Source organism: Biomphalaria glabrata, chromosome 1, assembly GCF_947242115.1.
Source record: "Biomphalaria glabrata chromosome 1, xgBioGlab47.1, whole genome shotgun sequence".
NCBI lineage: Eukaryota > Metazoa > Mollusca > Gastropoda > Planorbidae > Biomphalaria > Biomphalaria glabrata.
This window is the reverse complement of record NC_074711.1, coordinates 7,639,053-7,666,253: the sequence shown is the minus strand read 5'-3', so window position 1 is coordinate 7,666,253 and position 27,201 is coordinate 7,639,053. Positions and strand designations below refer to the sequence as shown.

The window sequence follows — 27,201 nt, the reverse complement described above, 5'->3', positions numbered from 1 at the left end:
TTACTATAGTATCTATATAGACTAGATCTAAATCTAGTATTTAAAACTATTTATAATTAGGCACGATTAGAGATATAATAATACAGAAGGGGTTCTATCAATTATATAGGTTATGGCTGATAAAAAAACAACTATAAATACTTTTAATTTTACACTTCTCATAACTACTGTATAACTCATACAAACTTATCTTTTCCCAAATGTTTCCCATAATAATTTTTACTTTATCGTCCAGTCTATATATATATATGTCTATGAGCAAAGCCTTATGAGTTATCATTATATTTTGTATTGACGTCATCAGTTTTTGCTTTTAGGAATGTATAATTCCTTTTATTTAGTATAAATACATCCGCTTCCGCTAACCTAAGCATTTCCGTAATTCAATGTTTACATTGCTTCATAAAAAACAACTTAGTTATTAGCATCACTCGTGATACAGCCAGTGCATACAGCAACAAATAAGATTAGCTTTGTAGATTTATATATGTTCAAGATGTTATAATAATGTCTAAATCTAAATACAAGAAAATACTAGTCTAGATTATAGAAAGATCTAGATTTGTAGATCTATGTTAAATGTTAGTATGTTTAATGGGCTATCACAAAAACAACTGTCTACTATTGTCTGATGCTCCACGGCTATAAAGACCACTGTATGCATGCATGGAGTAATAACACAAATGACCATTAGGTGCTCGAAGAAGTCTTTACGAAGGATACTGAAACTGCTTTTGTTTCTGATAGATGTTTTGTTTATTCCCGGACTATCTTTGGCTGTATTTGTATATTTTCTAGGAGATATCCAGCAACTATTTCATAGTAGGAAGCAATGAGCGAATTTTAACCTTATAACTTTTAAATATTCGTTCTGTCTTTAAAACAATTTTTGGCTGATTTTTTAGCGGCCCCCGAAAGGGAAAATGACGCTATTAGTTTTGTGTGGAATGTATCTCCGTCCGTCCCTTTTTGATCTCGTAAACTTGAAAAGATACTGAAAATCCGACACAATAATATTTTAGACCTTTCAAGGTTCTGGTGCAACGGCTACTTTTTTCTTTTCTGAAAGCGAAAAATCTAATTTTTTAAATTTACTTATGCAAGCAGTTTTTTTTTCATAAAAATACACCACTTTTACAACTATTTACTATTAATAGTAACAAGCACGGGAGGCTCTTTAGTAAGGGAGTTCCATATCTCCCATTTTTTTAACACATTTATGCAAATGGTTTTAAATGTTTTGTCATAAGAAAAATATTTTTTACACTTGTATTGCTAACTTATTTAAGTTTTGTCATATCAAACTACTACATTGACACAAAAATAATGTTTGTTTTTTTTAAGGAGAAAAAATCTATTTAGTATGCATATAAGTTCAAAATAATTTAAAAGAGCAATTTATAAGTATTTCATATTATCGCGTGAACTGCAAGGCCAAGTTACATATCATCGAAATTAAAGGAATATATTTTTTTACGGAAATTTTTTTTTTCTTGAGGAATTAAAGATTGACCCTTTACAAAACAATTAGATCAATTAGATATACATTATAAGAGATCATTTAGTCCAGGTTCACATTGAACTTCACATTCCCTTCACCTATACTTTGGTCTACTGGACCGTTGGGGCACCGCAAAGATCTGTTAACCTTCTTTCTCCATTCTTCTCTGTCATTTGTCTTTGATAGAATTTCATTCTGATGTTTTTTCTTCGGAGGCCGATTTAGAGTTTGTGTTTCGACACAAACTGTCTTTGTAACCTTGTTTGTCTCCCTTTGTTACCTTGTTTATCTCCCTTTGTAACCTTCATGTCTCCCTTTGTTACCCTGTTTGTCTCCCTTTCTTCCAAATACGTTCTTACTACTTATTCGTCTTTATCTTTCTCTCTTTCTCTCTCTCTCTCTCTCTCTCTTCTTTTGAGGAAACCTCTGTATTTAATACGATAATACTTTTCTAGATTATATTATGTTTGTTATATTTCTCTTCCTTGTTTCCTCTTGTTATCAAGTCAATTCTTTCTATTGTATTCTAAAGATCTTTCTGTCCTATTTCTCTAGTGAACTCTAGTGTATAGATCATTCTGTCCTATTTCTCTAGTGAACTCTAGTGTATAAATCATTCTGTCCTATTTCTCTAGTGAACTCTAGTGTATAGATCATTCTGTCCTATTTCTCTAGTGAACTCTAGTGTATAGATCATTCTGTCCTATTTCTCTAGTGAACTCTAGTGTATAGATCATTCTGTCCTATTTCTCTAGTGAACTCTAGTGTATAGATCATTCTGTCCTATTTCTCTAGTGAACTCTAGTGTATAGATCATTCTGTCCTATTTCTCTAGTGAACTCTAGTGTATAGATCATTCTGTCCTATTTCTCTAGTGAACTCTAGTGTATAGATCATTCTGTCCTATTTCTCTAGTGAACTCTAGTGTATAGATCATTCTGTCCTATTTCTCTAGTGAACTCTAGTGTATAGATCATTCTGTCCTATTTCTCTAGTGAACTCTAGTGTATAGATCATTCTGTCCTATTTCTCTAGTGAACTCTAGTGTATAGATCATTCTGTCCTATTTCTCTAGTGAACTCTAGTGTATAGATCATTCTGTCCTATTTCTCTAGTGAACTCTAGTGTATAGATCATTCTGTCCTATTTCTCTAGTGAACTCTAGTGTATAGATCATTCTGTCCTATTTCTCTAGTGAACTCTAGTGTATAGATCATTCTGTCCTATTTCTCTAGTGAACTCTAGAGTATAGATCAATTTGTCCTATCATTATCATTCTACGGCTCTCTTAGAATGTTTTGGATATTACGTAACGCCAATAATCAACTTTTTCACCCCTTCCTTTTGTAACAAATTGTAACAAGATTCAATACACCCCTCCGGCCGAGTAACATAACAAAAAAAAATTCGAATTTAACAAAAAGTCTAGGAATGATCTTTTCCCAAATCACATTTTTCATTCCGATGTTGCTAGAAAGAAGTGGGTCAAGCATAGACTTCTTTCAAGCTTTGATCACGTCTGCAGTTGTTGTTGTTTTGTTGCTCTTTTTTTGTTTGCTATACTGAACATTTACATCGGGCGTGCGCCGAAAAACCAGAAGGAAAATCTGTATTTTTTGTTTCCGCTAACGGCGCCGACGCCCTACTGGACTTCACTGAAGGTATTGTTTCCGCTAATATTTCTTGAATAGCCGTGGTATAGCCTATCCGTTCAGTCTGACCCGCGAAAGTCAAGTGTTCCCTCACCACTGTACCTGTTTGTTTGTTTTTTTGTTGTTGTTTTTTTAAATATGTTTGCTTTGTTAGGTAGTAAATCTTCAGAGCCCCTCCCCCTTGAAACAAATAGTAACAAATTTTTATACCCCCTCCCGGCCCTCAAGTGTCGTTATATAATATCCGAACATTCCCAGCAATCAACCCCAGAGTGTTGCATTCTGCCAACTTTCAATGTCTTCTTTCAGTAAATGTGCCCCACAAGAAGCACACATCCGGGCAATCAGTCAACTCCTGGAACTGGAGAGTCGAAAGCTACAGCGACTTCGTCTATCATCGCGTCAGCGATTACGTCACTGATGACATCACGAGTAGGCACCTTCTTTTTTTTTTTCAATCTAAACCTATTGGAGAGTTAATCCTTTTTTTCTTTTCTCTGACATCATAAGAAAAAAAATTCTTATCGATTTGATAGAAAAAACAACAAAAGGTAGTGGGTAAATAGTTATAGCTTGAGTCACTATTTCCGTATAAAATTTAAAAAGAGATTCATATCATCTCTTACAATGCAGTCACATATTGTCAACGTGTTATTTTGGATGGTCATTGGGTGACATTTGACTTTTGACATTGGGTCGTCAGGATGAATGTATAATTTTAATATAGGCATAATCCGGATGAATGTATGATTGTAATATAGGCATAATCCGGATGAATGTATGATTGTAATATAGGCATAATCCGGATGAATGTATTATTGTAATATAGGCATAATCAGGATGAATGTATGATTGTAATATACGGATAATCCGGATGAATGTTTGTACGTTCGGACACCTCTCATAACATTAGGAAATAACACTTGGTATAGCTGACACAAATAATGATACGTTTAATATATACAATATCTCGAATCACCACATAGGAAATTAGATACATAATAATATCCAAGTATAATCAGTAATAATTCTTTATAGAAATATGTTGACAAATATAGTAATAACATGGCAGCTGGTACAAGTCTCTGCTAACTCTTTGGCTATCCTCTACTAAGTGATTATGGTGACTGCTTTCAATGACTGTATAGCCTTAATTTTGAGTGTTGTGAGTTAAACTCAAAAATATCTAAATAGGTTGTCCTACTGTATAGCACCAACCTAGAGGTGGTGAAACATAAAAATACATTTGATTGCATTTATAGTAATTATTAAAAAATAATGAAACAAAACATTTATCGATAAGTCTATTTTTAAAGCTGGAAAGAAGCATTCTATTTTTATGGCCAAAAGTCTAGACTGTTATGACTGCCAGCCATTCGCCATTGTTCTGCTTAGTACCTTCTTGGACTATTCTTTCCTCAACCTTTGATAGGTAGCCTTCAACACTGAGTTAATAAATTATCACGACTGACCTAATCAGGGATCGAACCCTGAATGTTGCGTTCAGCAGCCAAATAAAAGTCACATAATTAATTTTTCTAAATAGGTTTTATTTATACCAAAAGTTTCTACATATGAACAGTATTTATCGTGTATTTTATCAATATTTTTTATGACGCCATGGAATACTGTTTACTTCAAGGGGAATAATGAAGAATTGTTTCTTAAGTTTGAATTTAAAAGTTGTCTCTCTTTATTCTGCATAATTTCACAGACTTTCTTATCGCTGCTGCGCCGTGTCACCCACCGGATAAGCCAGGCATGATCTACAATGGGACAGCTAATGTGGACTATGATGGCCTCTTTCTGATCAGTACTTCTGCTTCGAATCTAGAAAACAGACGAATATTGAGGCATCTGTACAATCGTTATGACAATACCAAACCGTACAGGATCAGGGTATGTACACGTGTATCACTTTCACCTTCATCTATCCCTTAGTCTGTTGACCCGTCCGGGGCACCACACAAGATCTGTTTACCGTCTTTCTCAATTACTCCAAGAAGAAGAGGCAGAAAGAGAAAGCGATGGGAAAGCAACATAAAAGAATGGACAGGAGTATCATTGAATGCAGCGATTGGACCCCATGATGACCTGCTACCTATCGTTAAAAAAACGCAAGCTAAAAATCTATGGCCATATTACAAGATCTTCGGGGCTCGCAAAAACCTTCCTTCAGAGAACAGTACCTGGAAAAAGAAGAAGAGGCAGACAGAGAAAGCGATGGGAAGACAACATAAAAGAATGGACGGGCCTGCCATCGAAAGAGGTTCTAACTAAGGCAAAAGACAGAAAGGAGAAAGAAGGTCGACAAATCTTGCATGGTACCCTAACGGTCCAACAGACTAAGGGATAGGTAAAGGTAAAGTACTTGAATGAAATTTTATATAAGGCAAAAAACAGAAATTGAGAAAGACGGTCGGCAGATCTTGTGTGGTGCCCCAATTGTGGTAATGTAGACTGTCATGTTTTTCTCCTTTACGACAACATAAAATAAGATGTAGATTTAGCTCGCTAATGGAAACACTGTCGTCACGTGACACGTAGGCCTGTAAGTAAAATCTAACAAAGTTACTTATTTAAAACAAGACAGTCCCTCCTTTAGGAAGCTGATGACTGTTACGTAAGCACTAAATAACTACTATAAATAACTAATGAATGATAGATTTAAAAAGAAATGGAACATTTACCAAGCCCGAATTCCCCCAATCACGAAAACAGTGGCGTAACTAAGGGGGGGGGGATGGGGGGGGAGAATTTTAAAATCCCCCCGGGCCCCCACCTAGGGGGGGCCCCTAAATGGGTGTCCGAAATTTATTTGTAAATACATAAATTAATATATTTGATTGACAAATAGTGTCAACGGGTGTCTTTTTTTATCAACATTTATGGATTAAATTTATCACAAAGACTAAACCTAGATATTTTTAAAATATTTTTGCCGCAGAGATCAATTTTTTAAAATAATGATGATTTTCCATCTTAAACTTTGTTGCCACGAATAAAACTGCATGATATACAGCGAATTCCAGGTATCTTGTTACCTTTACTAATAATAGATCTAAATGGCGAGTATTTTATGGCTACACTAATTAACATTGAAGCAAAATTTACAGAATCGAGTATAACTAAAAGTTATTCTTAACAATGCTAAAATTGTCCATTATTCGGGTTTGGAGTCTATAATTTCAGAATTAAACTTCACACTCGAGTTATTACCCCTTTATTTATCTTTCCTCAATCCAATGGAAACTCTCTCTTTTTATTTACATCTAATGATCTAATCCTTTTGCTTTCGCACAAAACATAAACAAAAAATAATGACGTAATATCATATAATATTAATACATTCTTCCTATTGAAGTTATTATCACACCCTTCCTTTTAAAGTTCTTAATAGTGATATCTACTAGCAGGGCCGGCCCTAGCATTTGCAGGGCCTTATGCGAAACGGATCGCGCGGGGTTTAGTCTGGGTAGGGATAAGCATAATGTCAAAATTATTTTTTTTTTAATTAGAAAATAGGCCTACTTTCGTCTTTGTAATAAATTTTTATCAAATGAAAGCTCGCAATGCCACTTTTTATTTATTGGCACCCCAAAATGTCAATTTCGTCTATTCTTCAGGAGATTTGAATAAATTCAAAAAAAGTTCAGGACTTTATCGTATATTTTGCCTTTTCATGAGATTTCCGGAGGCCCTGAAAAATCAGGAGGTCGCGAAAACCCTGTTATTTTATATACGTTATAATTGTTTAATTTAATAATGTACACTTGGAATTAGCGCGGGGCCTATGAAAGCGCGGCGCCCACTGCGACCGGCCCTGTCTACTAGGAACTTTAACAATTCGTCCACTTCTGGTTGTCTTGACTGAACAAGTTCTCTAGACGTTGGTCTATAACTGTCTGTTTCGTTTGTTGCAACAGTTTGCAATTCATTGTCTTCATCGGTATCATAGTACCCAGAGATGTCTTCATCGAAACTCGAAACTTCTGTATGTTTTTCCATTGTTTGTCTTTATGATGTAAGATCTGGGTGCTGAATTTTTTTATGACAACTGCTTTCTGCCATGTTTGACCTAGACGAACTCTCCGACAGAATAATCTTTAGGTAGTCTTGCTTTTGCATTGTATTTCACTTAGCTTTTCATCTGTCGTTCGTTGAGTAATGTCTCTGCATTTTCAGCTACCGATGGTTTCAATAGTTTGTGATCAGTTGGAATGATTCCCTGAGTCTTCTACTCGTCAGCAGTTGTGATGGTGAATACGGCTGTTCACTTATTGGAGTATTTCTATACTCGAGCATAACGAAATATGGATCTTTCCCACTTTTGTATACTCTGAATCCTTTTGCTTTCGCACAAAACATAAACAACCAACAATGACGTAATGCCATATAATATTAGCACAGAATCTTCTTCATGCATTGGAAAATAAAGCATTTTTTGCCTATCTTGAATTCTGGTCAAAGCTCCTGCGCCCAATTAATATAGTTCAGAAGAAACTACAAAATTCTGGACTGCATATACGGGAATCTGCTAAAGAAATTAGTACCCTTTCATGCTTTCTGAAAAATGATGAGAAACTGACAAAAACCCAATCCATCGAAAAAGCAAAAGAAGGTAGTGAATACTATGGATTCCCTGTAATCAAAACAACCATATGAAAGAAAAGACTTGATGGGAAGTTGAGTTCTAATGTAGGACTGTCAATACAACTGCAATTCAAACGTGTTTCGACAGAATTGCTGGACAGATTTCATATGGAGATGAAGGGCAGATTCTTAAGGCTGGAAAGAAAATGGATACCTTTGGGTTTCTTCTTGAACCAAGACACCTGTTAGAAGACACGCTTGTGACAAACTGTGCTACTTTTCCTGTTTGTATGATGAAATAAATGGAAAATCGCTTTTTCAATGATGTCATTGATGCACGAGCACTTTTCATCAACAAACAGTAAGACAATCACCAATAGACATATGAGGAAACAAGCTTCATATGGGAATTACGTGTGCTCACAAATACTAGAAAGTATCGAAGTAGTTGATGTTATAGATGTCTTTGCTGCACAGAATGCACGACGTGAAGCGATATCAATTTAGATTTGTCACTTGTGCATTATTTAACTAATAAACAACGGTATTATTCATTAAAAGAGTCTTGATGATTACTTTTTGTTAAGTTTACTGATATACTGAACCAATTTGATTTGGGGCTTATATATTTTTGCGTACATTGTCTCATGTCATATATCGAATGTCAAAATGCAAGGGGCCCCCAAAGAGGTCAATCCCCCCGGGCCCCCAAATCCCTAGTTACGCCCCTGCACGAAAATATCCTTGTTAAACGAATGTATACATGTACCCACGTCTATAAACTTCTACTGCTAGGCCTACACATCTAGAGTCAATCTAGACATACAAAACGGTGTGCAAAATATTCCTGTCTTTCTATTAATTAAACTATTTAATGGCTAAAGATAGCCTGCAACTCAAGTCAAATTCAAATTTTAATTTTTGTTATCAATTTGAAAAATGTTTTTTCTAGTGAGAACAATTAGCTAATAATTCTTTTCCCAAAGATACACATTCAATTTCAAATTTCTAGAAAAATCTTTAGAGTGAATCGTTTTTTAATCCATGACCACCCAGGTTTTTGCTTTGTTAATGTTTTAGCCCATGAATTGGCAAGCTAAATAGAGGAATTGTAAAAAAAAAATTGTTGTTTATGTCTATAGGTCTAAAATATTTAAACTATAAATGAACCAGGAACAAGATCTTTTAAGACAAGACATTTTATCCAATAAAATATGTGTCTCTGTATAAGGAGTATTATGCATTTATTCATCCTAATAATTGTATAAAATTCTCAGCTCCTGTAATAACATCAGAAGAGATTTTTTTTATTCCAGGGGTTCGTTCAGAATCGCCTTACATTTGTATTCACGTCAATTAATTCAGTTTATCAATTTTTGTCTTCAAACTAGACAGGAAAACGTGGACCACTGAACGTAGACACTGAACGTAGACACTGAACGTAGACACTCTGTATAGACACTGAACGTAGACACTGAACGTAGACACTCTGTATAGACACTGAACGTAGACACTCTGTATAGACACTGAACGTAGACACTCTGTATAGGTTAAAATGTTTCTTTCTTTTACAGAATTTACACATTCTCTCTCTCTCTCTCTGTCTCTCTCTCTCTCTCTCTCTCTCTCTCGTAGAATGTCTTTACTTCCTATGTCAATATATTTACACTTCAATTAACGTTCGCATTGCTCTGCCTTACATTCCGCTACGTCAGTGGTTCTCAAACGTTTACCAGTGGGCCACCTATAGGAAAATAAAAATTCATCACAAACACTTAAGCCATTTTGGGGCCTATGATTGCACTTTAGGCTCTAATGTGGATGATGAAAATGTTTAATAAAATACTGAAAAGTAAACGAAACTTGTGAATATATATTTAGAACACATTTTTTCGGTTGATATAGACTTAACTACAATATGTTTTAAATCCAAATTTAGCTAATGAATATTCATTAAAGCTAGCCTATTTTTACCATTTTTCGGGGGGAAATGTGTGTTTCGTAGGTCATTGTCTGTTCTTTTGTAAACTAGAAAAATTTTTCAGGAGATAGTAGTGAAGAGACAGCAGGTTTCCCTCTAGCCGTCAAAGATTCTGGGGAGCGTTGAAGGCAGCGCGTTTCTTGTGTTCTGAGCCTCAGAAATTCATTCTTCTTGGGACGCACCTTTTCTTTTCGAATCTCGCTGACCACTGGGATTTTGAATTTCCGATTTGTAGGTCGTCCTTGAGTCCACCCAACTCTGATGGGTACCTGACATAAGTTGAGGGAAGTAAAGACTGTTGGTCATTGTGCTGGCCACGTGACACCCGTGTTAACCGTCAGACATAGAAACTGATGACTTTTACATGATCTGTGTTATAGATCACATGGTCTGAAAGGGGTGTTTTTTTTAGAAATACTAGAACTGGGGATAATACGATGTTACAAAATGTGTTGTTGTTTTTTTCAGGCTGTGTTTCTTGTTGGTCGGTCCTCGGATCTGATTGTGCAGGCCAACATTGAGAGAGAAGACTATCAGTTCCGAGATATTATACAGGTAAACTCTATTGTCAGTGAATCAGGAACGAGCTAGCGTTATGAAGAACTTGACCAGGACTTGACAAGCAGCCCAACAAATTACTTCATAGTCCAACTCTATTTTCCTCCATTTTTTACTGTAAAAATCTAATAATTACGCGTATGTCAAATTTCTGATCAAAGAAGAAAAGATAATATAAATAATACGTGCTCTTCTTTAGTGTAACCGTAACCATAATAATTACAACTTTAAAGCAAAATCTAAATTAGTTTCCAATTGATATTTCACATAGAGTGCAGGCTAAACTATCGAATACTATCTTAGTCCTAATTCAATGGTCAATGTATTTGATTGTTTCTTGATTTTACCTAAAATTTAACAAAAATAGATTGATACGTTTCTTTTGTTTTCTAGCTCATATGTAATGGGCCCTTGTTGCGCTTTAGATTAACCAAGACTACAGCATTTCAAGTGAATAGATGTTAGAAGACCGTTCTGAGACATGTTTTTACTAAACACCTTTCCTCTATAAGCCTCACGCTAAGATACGTTTCATAAATACCTTTAACTAGTTGACCGGCGGCGTAGCGTACGCCGCTATTTTGCAGGGGCGGCATTAGGCCATTGTAACCTATACGACCTATACATTGGGCCCCGCACTTTCATAGGACCCGCGCTCATTCTATGTGTATAAATTATCAAATTAAACCATTTTATAACTTATAACAGATTTCCCGCGGCCTCATGACGATTTACCAGGAGATTCTGAAAATTTCCTGAAATTGCAAAATATACGAAAAAAGTCCTAGAAATATCCGGAAATTATAAAAACCTTTTGAAAACTCATACAAATCTCCTGAAATATGTAAACAAAAATTGTCATTTTGAGGTGTCATTCAATATGGAAAACGCCAATTCTACGCGCGATAAAAAAAAAACGGCATTATCACGTATTTGTGGAATGAAGAATTACTTGAGGTTAACAATTCTCAAAAATAATTGAAACATTTGGTAATTCTTGCTATTGAGCGTGATCTATATAGGAAACAGAATTTTTATCATATATACTGTATGACTTTTCTACACGCAAGGCACGTGTAGTAAATCTGTGCGTAGTAAAGAATGAATAAAATGCAAAAAAAAATATATTTTCTAATACAAATTCTTAATTTTCACTTATCAGTTTCCCTACTCTAACTGGGCCCCGCGAAATCCGTTTCGCGTTGGGCCCTACAATGGTTAAGTCCGGCCCTGCTATTTAGTAACGGGTGAATACTACTTGTCCTCCCCCCTCCCCTTTTTTGTTTTTTTTTTCGCCTTTAAAATTACGTGTGGTAACTCTAGTCCCTCCGATTTGCAGAAATAAAAGAGTGATCTTTCCATTACTTGGTGTCCAAACTTTTGAGCCATGAAGAGAATTATATATATCTTTAATCCTATTCAGAAACATGTTTAGTGCCGGTGTGAAGTTATGCCCTATGATCTGATTCAAATATTATAGCTTTATGGTTGAAATGGCGCAAAAGACTGTCAAATTTAGTGCAAATAAACTATCAAGTCTAAATCAGTTCTTCATTATCGCGCCGTCTAATCATAACATTTCCTAATGAGTGTTTCTTGAGTTGTATCCAAGTAAAGAAGAATTTTTAAATATTATCTCATTTGTTACCAGGTGAGTTCTAGTGTGAAGTTTTAATTAACATAAAAGTGGGTTAATCTATGGTCTTGATATTCTCTACATAATCTTGTTAATTGCCTGCATATCTAATTGAGACACTCCAAAGTTTAGCTCTTTAATGATAAGTAGCTTGTTGTTAATGTTGTTGTTGTTGTTGTTTCTGATCAAGACGAAATTAAAAAAGATCAACAAAAAACAAAATCATCTCATTTATGTTTTTTAGCTTTAAGACTATATTATGAGACATGCAAGACATTCCAGTGTTTCCCGGACCGTGTACCTGGAACCCTAGTGTTCCCCAAGGTCTGAATAAATGTTTCACGAAATACTTGACGAATTAGCCACCACGTGAATTTATCTCTCTAAAAATATAAGCAATGTGTTACACTAAAGACTCAGAATGTGTGAAGTGTTCCGTTGAGCAAAGTTTGTGAAAACCTGCGCTAATTATTACAAATTGTAACATAAATTGTCGCTATTGTAGCTAATAAAGTAAAGGTACTCGATTCAGACGTTGTGATCTATGTGGAAGATAATGTAAGGCTCATCTATTTCTATGTCCCACTGTTAACGAGGGTGCTATGTGTCCAGTACCAAGACTGGAATCAATCGCCATTGCTTTCCTAACGCTTGCCAGGTGGCTTCCTGGTCGTTCGGTATACGTGCTGGACTTGTCGATGGTCCTGGGTTCATAACCTGCCCGCTACAATCCCTCGTCCTTCTGCTGGAGGTTTGGACTAGGATGTGATTATCTTCAACCCTGAAGGAACATCCAAAACATGTAAAACATTTCACAAGTTTCCTTTTTTAACAAAATGATCTTAAAGTTTCTTGACAGTACAAACAGATTTTAATTCTAATGTAGAAACACAAGTTTTCTTCCTGTCAATTTCTCCCGGCTTCCCCTTTTAAACATCCCTTCCATTCATTACACAAATTCGCACCATTATTCATGCACACCGTGCTGCGCTACAACCGTAACAATAAGATTTTGGACAATTTAAACACTTCAAAACTGCAATTAGTACAAGAATAGTTTTAAAAAAATAAAGTATTCTTTTCAGACCATGCTATCTATGAGGCAGATAGCGTAACGTTATCTGTATATATGACAGACGGTTAACGAGGGAGTTACGTGGCCAGCACAACGAACAGGTCTTCACTTTGCCCCAAACGAATGTTAGGTACTCATTAGCGTTTGGGTTGGCTCAGACACGTTCTAAAAATCACGAACTTCAAAATAACAGATTTCAGTAGAATTGGAACCCGAGACCCCCACGATTCGGAAGTCAAGAGCTTTACCTTTCAACCACTACGCCTCCATAACTGCAATTAACAAACATTCGTGTGTCTCTGTCTCTGACTTTTACTATAAACTGCAACCAACTTTCATTTCTCATCACCACCCCCATGCATCTCCTCTCCTCTGCATTAGTCTTTTATAAGCATCTACTCAACCAATCAAAACAAGCATGCACATTATAAAACATCTCAGTTCTAATTTAAACATGTGGATGTGTTTAGGAAGTAGGTGTCATATTAATGATTATTCATAAAGCAACACTTATGCATGATGAAAAACCTGTTCAATAGCAGCGTATGTAGTCGAATTATTTGCTTGGTCAGTACACTAAACTCCCCGTTCTTACGGTCACCAGGGGAACTTCACAGACCACTACGCCAACCTGACCTACAAGACCATCATGGGCTACCGCTGGGCGAGGCTGTACTGCAGAAAGGTCAAGGTCATGCTCAAAATGGACGATGACGTCTATCTGGACGTCTTTAAGTTTTTCGATTACTTTCTACCCATAATTCCTCGCAGACGGCGGTAGGTTTGCTCTGTTGTGTTTGCTCTGTGCTTACAAGAGGGAAATCAATCCTGCTGCTTTTCTTTTGTCGTTTTCTTTTTAATCCAAATTATCGGGATTTCCCAAAGGCAACATACTTTTAAAAAGGGGAGAAGGGGGTAGTCGTGCCACGTCACAGAGCTTCTATTATATTATAATGCCAGATTTCGACAAAAAAAAAATCGTTCTTTGAGCCTTGCCCTACACTTCGAATCTGAGCTCAAATATGAGTTCATGTTTTACAATATTTTATTGCAGATTGTCTTCTATAACTATAAATAGCTAGCATTTGGTCTGCTGTATGCGCTAGGGCGTATTTATCGCCCTAAACTCGTAAAACAAACAAAGATAGAGCTATAGTGACTCGGTTACATAATTTACACGCGTATCTCTGTCTAGTCTTTCTATACAACTAATATAAAGCAGAATGTAAGGCGTATGTAGGCCTATGTGTTTATGTATGTCCCGCATAGAAATCACAACCGTTTGACTAATCCTGATAAAACGTGGCATAAATGTTCATTAGATCATAGCGGAGACCGTAGTTTATGTTCAATGTCCCTCCACGACCGGATCTCTAAACAAAATTACTAAATTTATCTGTATTAAAGAACGAAACTTTTGAACACATCGGGTAAACCCGTTTTTACAGTGTATACATCTTAGCATCTATACATATAATCATGCGAATATGTCGACTAAACGGGTGAACCTATTTTCATACTCTACTTTTATTTTCAATGCAAAATAAAAATCTCAATGGAATATTCGCCTATTTTTGACATAGGTCTAAATCCAATCCAATATATCAGCAATACGTCAACTAAGGCTTAGGCTGCGGGTAGTATTGGGCTAGCCTTCTATAAGAGAAGAGACTATTGAGATAGTGTGAGAACAGCATTGCCTACGTCATAACCTGTTTGTTCATTTCTGTCAGGACTATCTACGGCTTCCTCAATTTTCAGCCCAAGGTATTCCGGGAAGGTAAATACAAAGTAGACAAGGGAGAGTACGCAAAGAACACATACCCAGACTTCACCAGCGGCTTTTTCATTGTGCCCACTCTGGACATTCTTGACGAACTGTACCAAGTGTCCAAGATAATTAGGTAGGCCATCCCAAAGTTTGAGCAAAGTCACTGGACTAGACTTGATTAGTGGAAAAAGAAGTCACTAGCTAGGCCTGGTTAATTGACTGGCTTGGCCTGTTTAGTTGACCGGCTATACGCTATTAATAAATCTAAAAGTATGATAACAAATAAGAGTAAAGTTCCCCTTTCAGACCATGTGGACAGATGATGTAGAGGTCATCTATTTCTTTGGCCCACGGTTAACGAGGATGTCATGTGGCCAGCACAACCACCAACCGCCATTCAGAGGAGCCTAAAGATCCCAAAATTAAAAATCACAGTCTTCTCTAGGATTCGAACCCGGATCCTTGGTTCGCAAGCCAAGCGCTTTACCACTTGAATTGAGATCTAAAAATTTGTATGCTTCTAAAAATTGTGCTAAATATTTCGAGTTTATAATATCCACAATCCTACATTATTGTTAACGTTTAGAATGGCGTTAGATATTTTGAATGCATCAGTTTTTCTGTTCAAAGGTTTGTCCACTTGGAAGACGTCTTCACCTACGGTCTGGTGCGTGAAGCCATGATCGATGTCCAGCTGGTACACCTGGATACAATCACCTACGAATGGAAAGTCTACAAAGACTGTGTCAATGATTATAAGTAAGTTAGCTCAGTTAGGTAATATAGAGGTGTGGAGACAGGCAGAGGCGTTGTGAGGGAGGGGGCAAGAGAGGCATGATGCCCCGGGCGCCACACTCAGGGGGGCGCTACACGCAGAGTTCGCAGCCTGTGGTGACGCCGCTGCCACAGTCTATCAATTTTAAGGGAAACACCATAAAAAGTGATAGAATGTAAAGGAATAAAGAGTACCCTATTAACTACAAGTCTCTGTCGCCTGTTCATGTTCAATTAGTGTTTGATTTAGACATCTTAGAAAAGTATTACAATACAAAAATCTTTACAATACATGTCAAACAATCATATTTTGGAAATTGATTAGGGTTAGAGTCAGATACTGGTGTAACCAATGTTTATATTGTTGAGATTCAGATGTAAATACATATATGTATAGTTTAGATGCATGTCTAAGTACATTGTTTAGATACAGGTGTAAGAACATGTTTATATTGTTTAGATACAGGTGTAAGAACATGTTTATATTGTTTAGATACAGGTGTAAGTATATGGCTGTAGAGTCCCCACTCAGCGAGCTGCTGTCTTGTTACGACCAGGTCATGACATTCAGACGCCAACTCGGTTTGCCTGGAGGTGCGGATAAAGAAACACAGCTTCGACACTGATGGAATAAATAAATAAATAAATAGATCTCATAACACACGAGATGTTGTTCTTTCCAGTTTATTTTTAGATCTGGCTTTCTTGTTCTTTCCAAGCTGTTACTTTAATGTTAATCTCAAATCTCTTCATCACATTTCAATTTGAAAGGAAGAAAAGGAAGAAAATTTGAACCATATGTTTTTTTTTAATTTGTCCAAAGGTTAACGATGGTGTTACGTTGCCAGGACAAAGACCATCTAAAAATGTTAATTGTTTGTTTATTGTTTTGTTGTTGTTGGACTTGTAGAGTGTATTTACCTTATCAATGAAATGTATTAGGCCTACTTATCTGTTATAAACGCTTAGTTCGCATTCAGCTGCCGTATCTTCAATTCTACCTCCAGGAAGAACTTTTTACAACGCTTAAAAATTATGGAGGCAACACTTTTTCCGAAAAAAAAACACGTTTTAGTGACATTAATTAAGATTTTATGCACAGTGTTAAATTAATAAAGGCTAAATAAGAAATAAAACCTAAAAATTCGGACTAAATTTCTTTTCTTTTTTATTACATTCTTTAAAAAACTCATGGACCTCACTGTGGAAGCCTTCATCGCTCCTCTGGGCTCCAACTTCGAAAGGTTGCTCGAACGTAAATGTTGTTATCTTGAGAGTCTCCACCCTGGAATTTGAAAACCATTGTCTTACTCTGTTTTGTTTTGTTTTTGTAAGTCATTGTTTGACTTGTACTTTGGATTATTTTACTTTGTATTAAACTCAAGAAAAATATTCAGCGATGAATTGCTTCATTTGTTGTACAAATGTGTAGGCAACTCTGAATCCGTGTATATCAGATGATAGTGGACACAATGCACATCTCTCCAAAATACAATTGTGATCAATATTATGAACGTGTACAGAATGTTTAAAAAAAATTCCTATGTTAATGGCTTTTGTATTTCGAGCTTTTATTTTTCGGATTCATACTGTCACTTACAAATAACAAACAAGTTAACGTATCCACGTCCAGACCATATAACACTGTTGAGCTTTCAAGGTTATCAAGAAATTGTATATAAATCATGATCATTTACACTGTTCATTGTAATGAGGCCACAACCTCATCCATTATAAATTCATCGTCGCAAATATTAGCGAGCAGTCTGATTGAGATCAGCTTTGAATGTTTATTAATAAGAATCAAGTTTACAGATTTCTAAATGCAAGTAAATACGAAAATGTTCCTAGCTCATGATTCCTAGTTGTACTTGAGGGGTAGACAACATTGTGAATATGAAAGGGAAAAATTAAATTATCTGAAAAAAAATGGAGTTAAATCAAAGGGCACTTTTGGAGCAGTGTCAAGTTCAGTCTTAATGGCATTTTTTTTTACCTAGAAAAAAAAGGGAGGGGCGGCATTTCTAATTTCGCACGCAGGCGGCCACAACTCTCGCAGTGGCCGTGACTACAACCCTATCTACGTGGATACAAAAAGAAGAGACGTGCTGTTGTAATGTTAGCTCGACTTGATACCACTGGATTTGGAGATTTATTAATGTTATTATTATTACATTGTTAATGTGCATATGTATTCGATGAACTGATAGTTATGAAGATATAGTTAAATCCTAGGTGTCACTTACAAAGACCGCATCACGAATGAAGAGATTAGAAACAGGATTGATACAGCAATTGGACACCCTCAATGACCTGCTAACCATTGTCAAATACGAAAACTCAAACTTAATAGCCACATCACAAGGTCGTCAGGACTCGCAAAGACCTTTCTTCAGGACAGAAGGCTCAAAAGTAAAGGAGCAATCATACATAAAACACTGAACCATAATCTTCAAATACAAAAACAAAATTTAATAAAATACTCTGAAAGACACAAAGATAAAGGCACATTCCTCGTCCCATATGCTAGGACAAATTTGTACAAACACTCCTTCTTCCCTAGTGCTATTAGAGCATGGAATGGGTTGCCTGACCTAGCCAGGAAAACCAGTGACTTGGCAGAATTTAAGTCATTGGTTAATATGCATGACTAAATGCATGACGCGTAGGACGTAATCATCTTCTTTTTTGAAGTAACGTCTGTATTATATAAGATAAGATAATAAGATGAAGAGGAAGACAAAAAAAGGTGAAGGTGAAGCTAAATGGAAACCTGGCCTAACTGATGTTATTAATATATCTAATAGTTTTATAAAGGGGAAATCTCTAAATCAAAAACTCAACAAATACAACTTTTCCCTCCGTCATGACCAGACATGTAGTTTACATGTATAGTGTCAATCACTACTTATTAATTGTTGTTTTAAATTATATTCTACTAGTATGCAAATTAAATAGATATCTGTTCTACAACATAAAAGTAAAAGCTTTTTTTGAAAAATACAGCGTCATGTTTTGTTTTTTTAGCGAGTTACTTCATTGAATAAAAAAGGACCTACGTACGTTTTATTTGATCTTATCTTATCTTATCTTATATAATACAGACGTTACTTCAAAAAAGAAGATGATTACGTCCTACGCGTCATGCATTTACTCATGCATATTAACCAATGACTTAAATTCTGCCAAGTCACTGGTTTTCCTGGCTAGCTCAGGCAACCTAATAACATAGTCTGAATCATGTGAAGAACCACGCAAGTGGGACGGAGAACTCAATCACCAGGGACCTAAAATCAGAACTTGTCTAGATGAGGCGGTGTTGCATCTCCCTAGAGCGTCAACTGACTGACAATTACATTGACGCCTGGTCTGATCCTGTTAGTTCTGTTCCTTCAAACCGTTAAGTTCACAGGTGGCGGCGCTCATCTTCATTAGTGTAATTAAAAGAAATCAAATACCTGCGGGTATTTAGATGGAACAAAAACACATTCTAATGTGTTATAATTTGTACACAATTTTTTGTAACATGTTTTAAATGTTTGGGATGTTCCTTCAGAACTGTAGATAATGTACATCCTAGTCCAAATCTCCTGCAGGACTGTAGATAATGTACATCCTAGTCCAAACCTCCTGCAGGACTGTAGATAATGTACATCCTAGTCCAAATCTCCTGCAGGACTGTAGATAATGTACATCCTAGTCCAAACCTCCTGCAGGACTGTAGATAATGTACATCATAGTCCACTGCAGGACTGTAGATAATGTACATCCTAGTCCAAATCTCCTTCAGAACTGTAGATAATGTACAACCTAGTCCAAATCTCCTTCAGAAATGTAGATAATGTACAACCTAGTCCAAATCTCCTTCAGAAATGTAGATAATGTACAACCTAGTCCAAATCTCCTGCAGGACTGTAGATAATGTACATCCTAGTCCAAATCTCCTTCAGAACTGTAGATAATGTACATCCTAGTCCAAACCTCCTTCAGAACTGTAGATAGTGTACATCCTAGTCCAAACCTCCTTCAGAACTGTAGATAATGTACAACCTAGTCCAAATCTCCTTCAGAACTGTAGATAATGTACATCCTAGTCCAAATCTCCATCAGAACTGTAGATAATGTACAACCTAGTCCAAATCTCCTTCAGAACTGTAGATAATGTACATCCTAGTCCAAATCTCCTTCAGAACTGTAGATAATGTACAACCTAGTCCAAATCTCCTTCAGAACTGTAGATAATGTACATCCTAGTCCAAACCTCCTTCAGAACTGTAGATAATGTACAACCTAGTCCAAATCTCCTTCAGAACTGTAGATAATGTACATCCTAGTCCAAATCTCCTTCAGAACTGTAGATAATGTACATCCTAGTCCAAATCTCCTTCAGAAATGTAGATAATGTACATCCTAGTCGAAATCTCCTTCAGAACTGTAGATAATGTACATCCTAGTCCAAATCTCCTTCAGAACTGTAGATAATGTACAACCTAGTCCAAATCTCCTTCAGAACTGTAGATAATGTACATCCTAGTCCTAATCTCCTTCAGAACTGTAGATAATGTACATCATAGTCCAAATCTCCTTCAGAACTGTAGATAATGTATATCCTAGTCCAAATCTCCTTCAGAACTGTAGATAATGTACATCCTAGTCCAAATCTCCTGCAGGACTGTAGATAGTGTACATCCTAGTCCAAATCTCCTGCAGAACTGTAGATAATGTACAACCTAGTCCAAACCTCCTTCAGAACTGTAGATAATGTACATCCTAGTCCAAATCTCCTGCAGGACTGTAGATAATGTACATCCTAGTCCAAATCTTCTTCAGGACTGTAGATAATGTACAACCTAGTCCAAATCTCCTTCAGAACTGTAGAAAATGTACTACCTAGTCCAAATCTCCTTCAGAACTGTAGATAATGTACATCCTAGTCCAAATCTCCTTCAGAACTGTAGATAATGTACAACCTAGTCCAAATCTCCTTCAGAACTGTAGATAATGTACATCCTAGTCCAAATCTCCTGCAGAACTGTAGATAATGTACATCCTAGTCCAAACCTCCTTCAGAACTGTAGATAATGTACATCCTAGTCCAAATCTCCTGCAGAACTGTAGATAATGTACATCCTAGTCTAAATCTTCTGCAGGACTGTAGATAATGTACATCCTAGTCTAAATCTTCTGCAGGACTGTAGATAATGTACATCCTAGTCCAAATCTCCTTCAGAACTGTAGATAATGTACAACCTAGTCCAAATCTCCTTCAGAACTGTAGATAATGTACATCCTAGTCCAAATCTCCTTCAGAACTGTAGATAATGTACACCCTAGTCCAAATCTCCTTCAGAACTGTAGATAATGTACATCCTAGTCCAAATCTCCTTCAGGACTGTAGATAATGTACATCCTAGTCCAAATCTCCTGCAGGACTGTAGATAATGTAAATCCTAGTCTAAATCTCCTGCAGGACTGTAGATAATGTACAACCTAGTCCAAATCTCCTGCAGGACTGTAGATAATGTACAACCTAGTCCAAACCTCCTTCAGAACTGTAGATAATGTACATCCTAGTCCAAATCTCCTGTAGGATGACGGGGAAATAGCAGCGGACAGAGTATGTATAATAAATAAACATGTATTTACACCTGCATCTAAACAATACAAAGATACATCCAGACAACCGAACGACAGTCCAGAGCGCATACTGCACGACCAAGTCAAGCCTTTCAAGTCTTACTTAACGTTCATGTATTCAAATCTTAAAGTGTTTCAATATTCTCTAGGAGTCTAAGTGTTAAGTCCTACTCATGGAATCAGGGATGTGAGATCGTAATGGCCACATTCAGTCATACGTTGACTTAGCCTCCTAGGATGCTTAAAATATAAATCAGCATGAAAAGTCTGTAACTAGTTGAATTTCTATATAGGGCCACACAACTAGTGTAAAATTATACCAAATTACTCTATAACTCATAATTTTAAACCTTATTGAACCTACTTCCTGTGAATAGTTACTTGTCATTTTGTTTATAAGAAAACTTAAAATACAAAGTCGACAAATGTCACTCTTCTGGTACGACTCATTCTGCTAGAAGCTACTAGAAATGTAAATATTATTGGAAGAGTTTCTATTTTAGTTTGAAATGTTTTAAAATAGAAACTGTGATTTCAGTCGAGTTCCATATTTTGACACCTTTTATTCTTATAAAGGACGCCTTTACAATGAGGTGACGTCACAAGGACTTTTACTAGAGACTATTCAATTAGTCAACACATTGGTTGTCTTCTATTTAAAGACTTCTAATCGTTTCCTGGACATTGTGGTGTTTCTGTTGAAGATATTTTCTAGACATACATTAAGGTAGGGGTGCACCCATACATCATGGTATTTTTTCCCCCTGAGATCCAGGACACATTCGTTTCAAGTTTCACTGCATCTTACATTGCAGATTTAAAGTCAACTGAATACTTAAGAAAAACTAGAGAAAAAACAGAATATTGATTGATTTAAAATGCTTGCAAAATATTTATAATTCGTATAAAATACTTAAATGTATAGTACTTACATTAGTCAGTCTACCTTTGTATTACTTGGTACATGTTGGTAATGCATGGATTATATTTAGACAATATTGATTTTGGATCTAGATATATAGTGCTTAGAGAATCTTAATCGACCGTCTTCGGACAACAGTTATGTCTTAGAGAATCTAAATCGACCGCCTGCGGACAACAGTTATGTCTTAGAGAATCTAAATCGAACGCTTGCGGACAACATATGGCAAAATATGTAGGTCGCAGGCTGGTCCAGCGTAGCGAAGTAAAAATACAGCACTTCTCATTAATCCTCGGAATCTAAGACACGCCTTGTATAAACTTCTTAGCAAATTTTATTACCTAAAAATATGAGGAAGTTAATCATGCTTAGAAAATAGAAAAAAAAAAAGAAGGTGCCGCTATCAAATTTTGATATCTATGGGGCAGATAATGTAAAGATCATCTGTTTCTATAGTCGACGTGTCATGAGGCCAACAAAACGACCAACCTCTACTCTCCCAAAGTATGACATGCACCTTTAAGAGTAGGGAGGACACAGGGGCGCTATAAAAATCCCCAAATTTAAAAATCCCAGTTTTCACTGAGGTGCAAGCTCAAGCCCCTCGGTTCAGAAGTTAAGCGCTTTACCCTCGGCCACCAAGCCCTCCAAATCTTATTAATATAGGCTTTTGTTCGACAATATTTGTTTAGATTTGGATACTTAATGCTTAGTAAATGCTGGCATCACAGACCTATATATATACATATATATATATTATATCTAGACTGGACGTGGAAATCCTTTAACACTACAAAAAATGTGAAAATTTTGTTTAAAGTTGAAACAAGGCGTTGTTTTGTAAAGTTGTTTTTTTCACCCTAACCTATGTAACATATAATTTAATGTTTAGATCTAGATCAAGTAATTACACATCGATAATAAGAGCACTCTCGTCTCATAATTATTTTGCAATTTTTAGATACATAAAAACAAAATCAATCTATTTAAATGTGCATAAGAGGTCACTATACTCAATAGTCGTAAATTATTTCGATCTAGGATTTTGTGTTATCATATTCATGGAAACTAACAGGAAATGACTTTATTTCATAAATTGGCGTGAATATATATAGTTCAGTAATTAATACCATGGACTATATATATATATATATACAGGACTGCCAACTGTGCGCACCACGCCTATATTATTCAATTAAATAAGTCCCGTACACCGAGGCGTCCTTGGCTGCAGGGTAGTGTTGGTAGAATGACTTCCGGTGAAATAGTTTACTATCATAGACATATATATATAGACTGGACGATAAAGTAAAAATTATTATGTGAAACATTTGGGAAAAGATAAGTTTGTATGAGTTATACAGCAGTTATGAGCAGTGTAAAATTAAAAGTATTTATAGTTGTTTTTTTTTCAGCCATAACCTATATAATTGATAGAACCCCTTCTGTATTATTATATCTCTAATCGTGCCTACCAAATCTATGTCAGGCTAGCATTCTGATTATCTTTTGTTATAAAATGTTTTCATTTTAGCTTTTTTGGGTCTTCTGCTGCAAAAAATCCGTTAATAGATGCCATGTTTTTTTTACTATTAAATTTACATAATTAAAATAATTATAAATAGTTTTAAATGCTAGATTTAGATCTAGTCTATATAAATACTATAGTAAAAAAATACTACTTACTACTAGTACTTTATACTACTATACTATAGTCTATACTATAAACTATAATTGTAATCTGTATAGTCTAGTCTATAGTCTATAGTTAGTATATAAATAGTCTAGGACTAGATTGTCAATAGATCTATAATCTATACTTATACTAGTTACTAGATCTAGTCTATAGTCTGCATGCATAGATGATAGACTGACTAGTTTAATAGTTTTTAGTAAAAAGTATGAAAAGTATTAGACCTAGTTATTACAAATATTAGTCATATTTATTAGATTTAGATCTATCAATATTAAATTAGTGACAGTCACAGTGATACTGAATTATTCTGACTTACTGCAACTGAAAGTTACTGTGTATAATAGGCTATTCAATTTTTTTTCAACCTTTAGAATTTATCCTTGGCCTATCGTACTACGAACATTAGAGCACGTTCTGCTAATTTTCTTTGACTTTTTTGACTAAAAACTAATTCTAACAATTTGAATCGATAAGACGACCGCCATACATTAATAAAGAAGCCATGTCAACAAAACATAGATCCACATCACAAATCTATATATATTTGCCTATGTCTATGATTATGAAACAAAGGTAAAATATTGGGAATATGGCAGTTTTGTACTTTTCAAAACTAAAGATCATAATTATATATTGGCTGAAATGTTAGTCCTAGAATTTATAGCTCAATTGCCGCCATTTTTTTTTCACATAGATATAGTACATAAAACATATTTGACTTCCCCTAAATAAAAATAACTTCCTACTTCCAGTCTATATTTATTTATGTCTATGTTTACTATATATAGAAGTTTTCAGAGGTAAGTGTGCACACATCAATTAGTGACTTAAATCTTTAAATGTAAAGTTTTATAACTTATTTTCTTAGCCAATATAGACTAATATATTAGCCCAGCATGTAGTTCGTGTAATTTCTTGTCTACGACATTGATTAAATCCACGTTCTTGGTAAAGATTTAGTATGGGTTAAGGCACATTTATATGCTATTTACTATTACTATAATAGGCCTACTGCTCAATATATCTAGAAAGTTTTCGGTAGGCCTATTTAGCGCACTAAGTGACTAACCAGAGGGCTGGGCAGAGAAGAATGTGAATGTTAATTTGAAGCGTTCTAATTTCATGAACGTTTTCTCGGAGGTTCTCGCGAATCTATTTAAGTCCAAACATTGATGTCAAGTGTAGGGGGGACGGGCAACACTGGACATTCACCACACGTATACTACAACGACATCTCTCAATTATACGTAGCAATCAAATGACAAAACAGATTCCAGTTTCAGACAGCGCAGACGCATGCCCCTCAAACAAATACACAACAAAATTATTCAGACTTAGGGCAGATCGAATTTTAGGACAGTGAAGAAAGAAAAAAAAAGACCGACGATAGACACCAGTGATGACCAGACAGACAGACAAATAAATGACAGACATTTAGTTGACAGACAGACAATGAAAAGAGCGTCAGATAGAAGACATACAGACGATAGACTGACATATAGAAGACATACAGACGAACGACTGACAGACAGATAGAAGACATACTTACGATGGACAGAAAGACAGATAGACAGACAGATAGACAGACAGATAGAAGACATACAGACGATAAACTGACAGACAGATAGAAGACATACAGACGATAAACTGACAGACAGATAGACAGACAGATAGAAGACATACAGACATGGACAGACACACACACAGACAGATAGAAAACATACAGACGATGATTAGACAGACAGATGAAAGACATACAGACGATTGACAGACAGATAGACAGACAGATAGAGACATACAGACGATGGACAGACAGACCGATAGAAGACATACAGACGATAAACTGACAGACAGATAGAAGACATACAGACGATAAACTGACAGACAGATAGACAGACAGATAGAAGACATACAGACATGGATAGACACACACACAGACAGATAGAAGACATACAGACGATGATTAGACAGACAGATGAAAGACATACAGACGATTGACAGACAGATAGACAGACAGATAGAGACATACAGACGATTGACAGACAGACCGATAGAAGACATACAGACGATAAACTGACAGACAGATAGAAGACATACAGACGATAAACTGACAGACAGATAGACAGACAGATAGAAGACATACAGACATGGACAGACACACACACAGACAGATAGAAGACATACAGACATGGACAGACACACACACAGACAGATAGAAGGCATACATACGATGGACTGACAGAAGATAGAAGACATCAGACGATGGACAGACAGATAGGCAGACAGAAGACATACAGACGATTGACAGACAGACAGATAGACAGACATATAGAAGACATACAGACGATTGACAAACAGACAGATAGACAGACATGAAGAAGACTTACAGACGATTGATAGACAGACAGATAAATACAGACAAAGGACTTGCAGACAGATAGACAGACAGATAGAAGACATACAGAAGATGGACAGATACATAGACAGATAGAAAACATACAGACGATGGACTGACAGACAGTAAGACAGACAGACCGAACACTAGGCTCACAATCACTAGGTCCCTAATACTGAACAATTCTAGCACGCACTCCAGGACACGAGAATACACAATGGACGTATGTAACTTCTCTTTTGAAGGACCGTCTGTGATTCATACCATTTAGAAGACAGAAGACAAACATACTAGACAGACGACCGACAGAAAGACAGTAATCAGAAAGTGAGAAAGAAGATGAACAGATTGATAATGGACAGACCATAGACTTATCTATTATATTTAGACTGGAAACCGGAAACAAATTCTTATCCTCGATTGATCGATTCACAGACCTATAGATTTTTATCATAGACTATATATATATAGTCTATGATTAATACATAACAATCTGTATATATATATATATGTCTGTGAGTTGATCAATCGCGGATAAGAATCTGCTTCCGTTTTTCAGTGTATGTATATATATATATAGGTCTGTGATTAACTTATTATAACCTCTTTTAAGATTTACCATGTTGTTTATAATATATAATTATATAATAACCTCTTTTCCTATCTAGAAGTCTCTAGACCAATTTTTATCTCTTTTCAGCGGTTCCGTGTTCACAGACCTACAGTAAGATGTTTCTTATCTCTCACATTGTTTCTAATAATCACGGCTTCCGTTCGGACTTCTCATTTAGTTTCCAATTCATGTGGGCGAGTAGAATCGCCTGGAAGCTTAACGAACCGCACCGATTAGATGTGCATTGTTTTCAAATCAAATTACCTTGCCGTCTGCTGTAGCAGGTTGTCAAGAGTTACAAGGGGAGAGAGAGAGAAAAAAAATTAAAGCAATGAGCGCCACCTGCAGGCTTCAGAAACGAAGTGTCGATCTCGCTAGCGAGATGACGTCATTCTTC

At 35.9% G+C, this 27,201-nt stretch overlaps 2 protein-coding genes across 4 annotated transcripts in view; one reads left to right on the top strand and one right to left on the bottom strand.

Annotated features, from left to right (window-relative positions):
• LOC106072585 (uncharacterized protein MG328-like) overlaps positions 1–27,201 on the bottom strand; it is an 85,612-nt gene that overhangs the window by 15,087 nt on the left and 43,324 nt on the right. The gene's annotated exons all lie outside the window — the stretch shown is intronic.
• Positions 374–16,169, top strand: LOC106072586 (beta-1,3-galactosyltransferase 1-like). 3 transcript variants are annotated; one of them, XM_056019634.1, is made up of 8 exons: positions 374–694; positions 3,463–3,585; positions 4,868–5,052; positions 10,196–10,282; positions 13,601–13,773; positions 14,730–14,900; positions 15,398–15,526; positions 16,035–16,169. In XM_056019634.1, the coding sequence occupies exons 3-8, from the start codon at positions 4,915–4,917 to the stop codon at positions 16,165–16,167; spliced, it is 831 nt and encodes a 276-aa protein (XP_055875609.1). In that variant the 5' UTR covers positions 374–694; positions 3,463–3,585; positions 4,868–4,914; the 3' UTR covers positions 16,168–16,169. The 3 variants fall into 3 exon arrangements, with proteins under 3 accessions (XP_055875609.1, XP_055875595.1, XP_055875603.1); XM_056019620.1 differs by having other exon boundaries at positions 374–822; XM_056019628.1 differs by lacking the exon at positions 13,601–13,773 and having other exon boundaries at positions 374–822; positions 14,758–14,900.